We start from the raw sequence: 9,211 nt of genomic DNA on the forward strand, positions 1-9,211 counted from the left end.
GCACCCAACAACAGCTCATCCGAACAGTTGTAGCAGCATACACCAACCCACAGATGGAGCAACTAAAACTATACAATGCAAAAAAACTTTAGACCAATCCAGGACCCAGATCTGTACTCTCTTCTCTCACACTTGTTTCCCGCGACACTGTGTCCCGCACCTTTCTCCTACGGTGACCTGAGGGATCCAGTCAACAGGGACTTTAACACTTTAACTTTAACATGAAATCGGTTATAGTGCGTTAAAAGACTGAGAAACAAAATGAAATAAAACAACCTGAGCAAAACAAACCACAGCCAACAACACTGTCTAAAATAAGTGAAATGAATACAATGTCACTTTGTCCTTATATTGTAATAGAATTACTGTCACTTGAATGTCATTATGCACTAGAACATAATTTTGCTACTTATTACCGACAGATATGCATATTTATTAATACTACACAGTAAAATAACTAGTTTCACTGCAGGAGAGGAGAAGTCACAAAATCAATGGTCAATCCATTGACAATCAATCTAATGTTTGTGTTTTGGGCGGGACCCAACACACAAGCTACGGTAACGGGTGGTAATGGTCAGAAATCCACCGGGAGCGGGCAGGAGCGCAGGCAGGGCTCTACTCTGAACCTTTTATTACAATAAATGATGCATTACATACAGTCACCAACGAAACTATTGAAACAGCAAGGCCAACTGCTTTATTTTTGCAGTACACTAAAGACATTTCAGCTAGATCGAAATCAGAATACCCAATTTTTAGGTGAGCAAAAGTATACAAACCAAATCACATTTAATATTTAGTTGCACGTCCTTTGCATATAATACCGCATCAAACCTGCATTGACATCACCAAACCTTTACTTTCTTCTTTTGTGATGCTTTTGCCAGGCTTTCACCGCAGCCTCTATCAGTTTTCTTTTGGTTTTTGGTTTTGGTCTTCTCGGCAAGTGACTATGGCTTAAGTCTGGAGATTGACCTTTTTCCCCGCTGAACTCCTTGGTTGCGTTGGCACTGTGTTTTGGGGCATTGTCTTGCTACATGATGAATCAGTTTCTGGGCTCCCGCTTAACTTTGTTTTACTAGGAGCACTGTAGCCCCTAACGGAAATTATTTTGGGCACAGGCAGAACATTTAGGGGCGCACACCTGCACCGCAATTTTCAATATTTTTAACTGTATTACTGATAAATGCTTTGGTAATAATTACAGAAACTACAATATGCTGTTTTACATTTATATTGAATGGTGTTTAAAGTGTCTATATGTAACTTTCAGTTTGCATTGATTCTAGCGGCCGCTTTGGACTGAAGTGGTAGTGTTTTACCACACCTGCTGTCATAAAGATCTTTTCTATACGCTGCTGTATTACCCACTGGAGATTACTGAGTTAGCGTTACCGGGAGGTCATATAGTTGTGATGAATATTTTGACAGAAAATCATTCATTTACAATAAAAAAATAAGTTACAGATGCATCGCTGCATTTCCAGTGTTGCTACGGTAACTTAGTCTACTTTGGATGTCTCGTGAGATAAACCAGGTATCACTGTCACTGGGTCACAAGCCAAAGCGTAGCAACCAACATTATAATAACTTACATTTATATAGCGCATTTCATGAAACCCGAGGTCAAAAAAAAGGGTAAAAAAGTCTTTTGACAGCGGCGAAGGCCCTATTGAAACTGAAGGAATTATTATTATGGCAAATTAATTGCCTTTTTGAGGGGTTAACATATTCCAAGACTCACCAAAATTGGCAGGCGCATCAAAACTGGTGAAGATTTACGTATTTTAAGGGTTTGGGGAATAGGCACACAAAAATGGCTCACTAGCGCCCCCTACAAAACTTAAAAGAATTGAGCCCCTGCAGTACGTTTAACGTAGACTCAAGAAACTTGGTACACATATGTATCATGTCAAGACGTACAAAAAAGCTAATTGGAGCCATACCCTAAACCTAACAGGAAGTCCACCATTTTGAATTCAAAGTTCCAAATTAGTGTGATTTTAGCCATTTCCACATGTCGTACTTTAACCAACTCCTCCTAGAGATTTCATCTGATGGACTTCAAATTTGGTCTGTACCATCTCAACACCTTAAAGATGAAAAGTTATTAAAAGAAAAACTTTTCGTCAAACGGTGTGGGCGTGGCGTGGCGGCCATTTTGAGTGTTTAGCGATGAACGAGAAAGTGGCAGTAACTACAGTGTACATTGTCATATCTGCTTGAAATTTCCCACAATCAACAAGAGTCCAGGCCTGAGGACATCTACAGGCCAATATTGACTTTTGGTCATAGCGCCCCCCGCTGGCAACAGGAAATCTGCCTTATATGACAAACATCATCTGATTTACATGAAACTTATAACGTGTGGTCTACATGTGGTACTGAGCCGCCCCCTATACCTTAACCACGCCCACTTACTCAGACCACGCCCTTTTTATAACATTTGAACCGTTTAAGGTAGACCCTTGTGTGAGGTATCACTGATCTCAGCAGAGTTCCTTCTTCATTGGTGATGGTTTGACCCGCCCCCTATGCTTAAGCCACGCCCCCTTTCATAACTGGTGAGTTTAAGGTAGTCTTATGTGAGGTATCAATGAACTCAGCAGAGACTTTCTTTTTTATTGGTAAAGGTTTGCCCCGACCCCTATGCTTAGGCTTCCACAGCTAATGAACTGTATGATGTAGAGTCTTGTGTGAGGTATCAGTGAACTCAGCAGGGAGTTCCCTTTTCATTGGTGACGATTTGCGGTGTCTGAGTGCCACGCAAATGCACGGTCGCAAGGAGAGGCGTCCGCCAGTAACCCCGACACACGCAGAGGAGCGAGGGCCCGTCCATCGCTGCTTGCAGCTTTAATTAAGAATAGCAATTTTAGTGCTGTCAAGTTATTAACAAAATTAATATAATGAATGACTCTTAGAATATATATTTTTTAACTTTTTATTTATTGATTTCCCCTTTCACAGACAGCTATCACATACTGACTGCTCCTTTGAGTCCAGAAAGACTCACGTTTTAGCTCAAATCCAAGAAAATAGCAGAGTTGGTTGAAATATGAAAGAACAACAGTGACAAAGAAAATAACTAATGAATCACTCAATTCTCATTGGCTATCCGCCAACATGACAGGTAGATTTACCTGCATTTGGCTGGTGGTGGTGTGTTCATTTCAGGGCCTGGCCAGCCCTATTAGCAAGATAACATACCTTAACTAAATGTTAGCTGACTAGTTAGCTCCCAGCTCACAAGCAACGGAGATTGGGTGACTTAATCAATATCAGATGATTGTCCCTTCTAAACATAAACAAACATTTTATGTTTTCTCTAAATAACCTAGTTAACTAAGTTTATCTTTGGCATTTCTGTACTGACACTGCCCGCTACTTAAGAGTCGAAACATATTTCTGCAATTACCTAATATCTGCCAGTATTACATGTATATATAAATATTTATATCGGCCAGGCAGATTTATTGGTCCGGCCCTAATTAATAATACATTAAAGATGATTAAATTGTACCGTTACCTTTAATAACGGTTGTATAATCTGTATACAAACAGTAGTGTAGTAGAGGTAATGCATTAATTACTTTTAAAAATCTGGCACAGAGGAGCAATCAGCCATGCCCTGTACTTAAAACACAGTATGTATCTGCACTGCATTCTGGTCTTTCGAGGCCACTGTCAGTGGCGATATCTCCTTCATTCTGCTTTTGACTTCCTGTTGGTATGAAGTGATGCTTCTAGAAAGAAGCCCAGTGTTTCCCATACATAGGTTCTACTGGGCAGCCCCACACAGGTAGATAGAATTCGGATTATATTTTTTCCCCCAATCAACGATGCAATTTTATAGCGCACACAGACCAGTGGTCTCCAGCCCCTCCTCCCGGGGCAGTCGCACAGCGTCAACGGTTCACTAGTGGTAGCATGCTGTTTGTGGTGTTGTGGCTTGTCGCGGGATAAACTGTACTAATAAACTGTAGAAACGCTGCACATCAGGTATTTTATCTGCTGAACCAGAACATTTATTTGACAAACCAACCAGATTTAAGTGACATAGCACATCATAACTACACTTCATCTGTATATGGATCATCTAGTCTGGTTTGTTTAAAGTGCCCATATTATGTTCATAATTGTATTTTGAGGTTGTACCAGAACAGGTTTATATGGTTTAATTTTCAAAAAACACCATATTTTTGTTGTACTGAACATTGCTGCAGCTCCTCTTTTCACCCTGTGTGTTGAGCTCTCTGTTTTAGCTACAGAGTGAGACATCACACTTCTGTAACACAATAGACCTTTTTCCCAGCAGACATGTTGACATGTCATAGTAGGAACAGCACAGGTGTATTCTAACCATTACTGATGGCTGCGTTCCCCTTAGGAGAGGACCTGGTGTTGTTCATGCTGACTCACTGAAATATCTCACTGGGACACTTGATGGAACTGAGCCATCGTTAAGGTGATCAGTCTCAGCTGGGCTTTTCCTACTATGGCAAGTCAACATGTCTGCTGTGAAAAAGGTCCATAAAGGAAAGGGAAAAAGCCAAAAAGCATAATATGAGCACTTTAATATGTAAATAGTTATTTCTTTCTAAATTATCCGTTAGTTATTGTGTCATTGTTTTCAATAAATAGTTCATAAACCTTTATTTGACTAGTTTATTACTGAACCCAGCCATCACACATCCTGTGCCACCCTCCTCCACAAGTCAATTCTCAACCTGTGGGAAACACTGGGAGCCCTCGCCCTTTTTCATTTTAAAGACACCAAAACCTGATGTTTTAGATGGATTGACATGTTCTTCTATCAGTGTGACTGTGCTCAGAATATCATGGCTTGTGATGGCTCAACATCTGGCCACACACTACCAAACAACTAAATCATTGTTTCCATCATTACCAGCCATTCTGAACAGCGTTAATATGTTTTAAGGTCATTGTGCATTATGTTCTTAGTGAATCATTACTCTTCATGTAAATTTCTTAACCAACATGGAACATGGATACAAAATACTTGACCCTATACTGACATACGCAGCGTTGATTAAATTGCTCTAACACATGCTTTGGTAGCAACACATATTAAAACAAGTAACATAAAACGAGTCATAGCTCATTGTCCACTTTAAATAGTTCAATGTAAACTCCATAGCTTGCTGCTATAGCATAATACTGGAATTCCTTGATGAATGACTTGTTGCCGACAGGACTGTTTACATCCAAAGTCCTTAGGTCAAAATCAATCCCACTGTCCCCTGTGTGGAAGCCAAACACTGGCTGACCTGAATACACAGTTCAACTGGAAGGATCAAACTCAGCCAATCAGTGTTAAAACAGCAGCCAAATGACTGGTCACAATGGACCAGCAGATTGTATGCAGCTTACATTTTATAGTTCCCCCTCTTAGCACATCATCTCTTCTTCTTCTTCTGTTGCCGCAGCATCTTTCTCCTCTTCATGACCATGGCGTGAAGCTTCTCCAGGCCTTCCTGCAGTCCCTCACCGATGATAGCACAAGCAGGCTGAAGGTGCCAGGGTGTGGCGGTGCTGAGCTCGCCAAGAGCCAACATGCTCTCCATTTCAGCCAGGCTAAGTGAGTTCCTCAGGTCCTGTTTGTTAGCCACCACCAGAACTGGCACTCCCTGGTTCTCTGCCAGCCGTGTGATCTTGTGCAGCTCTGTCTTGGCCTCCTCAATGCGCTCAGCGTCCACTGAGTCCACCACAAACACGATGCCATCAGCACAGCGTGTGTACGAGCGCCACAGAGGACGAAGCTTCTCCTGACCACCTACGTCCCAGAAGTGGAAGGAAGCTGTCCGTTGGCTACATCCGAGTGACACCTTAATCTTCTCTGTGTTAAACCCCTTAGTAGGGACAGTGTTCACAAACTCATTGAAACGCAGGCGGTACAGTACAGTGGTCTTGCCTGCACAGTCCAGTCCCAGAATGACAATGTGGAGAGCCTGGAAGGATGGCAGGCAGGGAAAAATGGGGTGATGATCTGATAATCCGTTTCCCATCTTGGCAGCAGTCTTCACCAAATATTCACCAGGCTGCTTATATTCCACAGGCAGTAGGAGCCTAGGGGGGGGGGGGGTCAACACAGCATGCATAATAAGTCAAAGCACACAAACACCCAGCACCGCTTTATGAAAGGCCAAACACCAAACAAGTGAATATATCCCCCTCTCCCATTGCAGAACACATCCTCACATACTGGCAGTGAAAGATGAATGAGAACTAAAACAGCAGGGTGGATAGCAGTCCATTTGCAAATGTAGTACCACAGCAGCCAACAGGGATTTCCTATGCTAATTTCTATTCAGTGTGTGAATCAGTAAACAACAGAATAAAGGCTTTCAAATTCTCCAGATATCCCAGATTCAACCGATCAGTTCATTCAGTGAAAGGTAGAGATCAGAGGAGGGCTATTTTAACAATATGGACATATAGTCTTAAAAAAGGTGTTGCTCGGCAACATATACTGAATTTTCTCTAATGCTGAAAGGACAGGGCGAATTTCAATTTAAAGAATCTGTCTTTTAATAAAGCCTAGCTCATCAGCAAACAGAAATAAACCGAAAAACAGAATTCAACACCTCTAACAACTCACAAATATGTTCTGATCAATTCGGCCTTCATGTGATCCGCATTCAATTGCAATAAAATCGTGACTTTCATAATTGTTTTACAGCTAACGTTACCGCTACCGCTCCCGCCCTTCCCACTGCATATTAGTGACTGAGGATACCGGTACCTGGTGAATTGTCACAAGAAGTGGACATTTGATTAAAATGCAGTGCTGTTTGGTGTAAAAGATTTGACCCGAATTGAAAAGCGGTCACTTAGGATTCAAAAAATATCTCTACTCATATGAAGTAAGACAGGTAAAGCAAGCTTATAGCGGAATAGTCAAAGCCGCGACAATTTGCGAGATTTTTAAAAGGAGCCTGGCGTATAGTTCTCTCTGTTCTGCGACCATACCAGGCTCGACTTGAGGCTATGATGCCAACAAGTGCTGGAAAATCCTAAAAGTTAAACTGGCCTGATCGTGCTCAGTGTGGCTGACAGCCAGGCCTGCACATTATATCGTTAATTAAACGTACGTTACCGTTAACAGTTAAGCTTGCGTGACAACACAGAGGCGTCTCAGTAGCGTTATTTGATTCATGAGGGGAAATTAATTTTAGCTGCCTATAACGTTAAATGTGCTTTTCAGTCTAACACACCGTGATTCTGCTGTTAAAATAATTCGTAGTATAGCTATAGGAAACTTACCTTGACAACCAATGTCACCGTTAGTCCATTAGGAACTGAAAGTAGAAGTAGCCTAGTCTATATACAGGTATCTGGGTTTTTGGTGTGCTCTCATAATATCCTCAGCCGAAAGGATTACCTATCTATTCCTGAGATGCGCCAAGCCAGACACATTAAACAATACTATTTCCGCTAACGTTTTTCAAAATAAAGCCCCTCCTGAGCTACCCAGCAACTCATTTTCAAAAAGACAAAAAATAAATAGAAATCCGTTTATGAAGTTAAAACAACAGAAAACCATGTACTTTTACAACAACTGATATAGTTGGACAGATTTGTGTTAATTCACCAAAGTCTAAAATCAGCAAACTGGGAAGTGAAAGCTGGTAATAGAATGCTTGGAATGCCATTTAAGTCATTAGGTTATTGAGTAAATACATTATAGAGGGTTTTGACAACGCGTCATCAGAACAGAAGTTGTCATATTGGAGGTACTCCGTATCACAATAAAGCACAGGCACTGAAGTAGATCCTGAACGCCGTCAAGGAAAATGGTTAATTATTGCCGTGTTTTAGGTTGTACCAATAGGTCAGACCGAGAAAAACATTTGGAATATTATTGACTTCCTAAAGTTATTAAAAACCAGGGAGAGGAATGCCAGAAGTTATCAGAGGAAAGGAGGCGCTTGTGGTTGGAAAAGCTCAACCAGGATCTACGAGGGAAAACTCTGTCTTGTTCAGTCTTTGAAATGAAAAAAAAACTATTGAGAGTCACTTGGCTACATCTTGAGTATCACAATGATATCATACAGTTAAGGTTAGGTTGATTAAAGACGTTATTGCATTACTTACTTTGGCCTTCACAACACAACGATCGCTGATGACTTGGTACTGCGTCTCCCTCACCCATCCACACACCATCTGGTTATAAGCCTCCAAACTTTTGGAGGATTTAAGGTCTTCCGCTGTGTATGGGCTCGGCGAGAACACCAGGTAGTTGACTATATTGGGATATGCAACTGAAGGAAGAATCAGGGTCGCCATGGAGCCAAGAAGAGGGAGCCAACTATCGCGCCTTTTTGTGGTCCAAGTCCTTCCATGCCTTTGCATCTTGGACGCGTTGATGAGCGTTTCTGTTGTTTAGACATAAAGTATTAAAGTATCCAAAGTGCACAATACTCCATTACTCCATTCAGTTGTTTACACCGAGTACCTCCAATATGGCCGCGCATCCAGGTTACCACCCAGAACGTGACGTCGGTGAAAACCCTCTCTCTCTCTCTCTCTCTCTATATATATATATATATGGCTAAGTTTGGCTATGAAGCTATACAATTATGGAAATGAGAAATACATTCTGAAATAAACAAATATTGCAGTACATATATAAATACGTGTAAATATAAACATAAATGATTCAACATATAGTTCAATACATAGATAAAATCCAATTTGACTATTGTAATTTGTTTCCAGGGACTTTTTTCTTCATAATTCAAAATTTTTGTCGCTCTCTTTTTATTTCCATTTCTTATATTTAAATGTATGGGGCGTGGTTATCTCACAGACTCAGACCAAAGCTACGGGCTAGGCCTAGTCCCTCTGTGGGGCCGGACAGGGGCCAGCCAAGAGCTAGCAACAGCGGCTAACTAACGGCTAGCTAGCTTGAAGAAAATGGCAGCAGCTAGACCCAGTGATCCCAGCAAACTTTGTGTTGCTGCCACTGTTGCAGAGAGTTTTCTGATTCGGGGAGGAGCCAGAGTGGTCCGGGATCAGACCATGGGGATCAGACCCTCGGCGCTGGGTCTAGCTGCTGCCATTGTTTTCAAGTAGCACCAAGCTAGCAGCTACCCACCAGCCTGTTGTGACCTGGGCGCTGACTGTCAGACTATTAAAGGGCGGCGCCTTGGTACATAGGGTGCATGCTCAACCAGGTGAGCTACCA

At 41.7% G+C, this 9,211-nt stretch overlaps 1 protein-coding gene across 1 annotated transcript; it reads right to left on the reverse strand.

Moving 5' to 3' along the window:
* Nucleotides 1-2,930: 2,930 nt before the first annotated feature.
* LOC144513913 (ADP-ribosylation factor-like protein 4A) lies at nucleotides 2,931-7,419 on the reverse strand. The gene is made up of 2 exons (XM_078245103.1): nucleotides 7,288-7,419; nucleotides 2,931-6,090 (listed from the first exon to the last, which is right to left on the reverse strand). The coding sequence occupies exon 2, from the start codon at nucleotides 6,027-6,029 to the stop codon at nucleotides 5,421-5,423; it is 609 nt and encodes a 202-aa protein (XP_078101229.1). The 5' UTR covers nucleotides 6,030-6,090; nucleotides 7,288-7,419; the 3' UTR covers nucleotides 2,931-5,420.
* Between the last annotated feature and the right edge of the window lie 1,792 nt (nucleotides 7,420-9,211).

Source organism: Sander vitreus, unplaced genomic scaffold (assembly GCF_031162955.1).
Source record: "Sander vitreus isolate 19-12246 unplaced genomic scaffold, sanVit1 ctg379_0, whole genome shotgun sequence".
Taxonomy (NCBI): domain Eukaryota; kingdom Metazoa; phylum Chordata; class Actinopteri; order Perciformes; family Percidae; genus Sander; species Sander vitreus.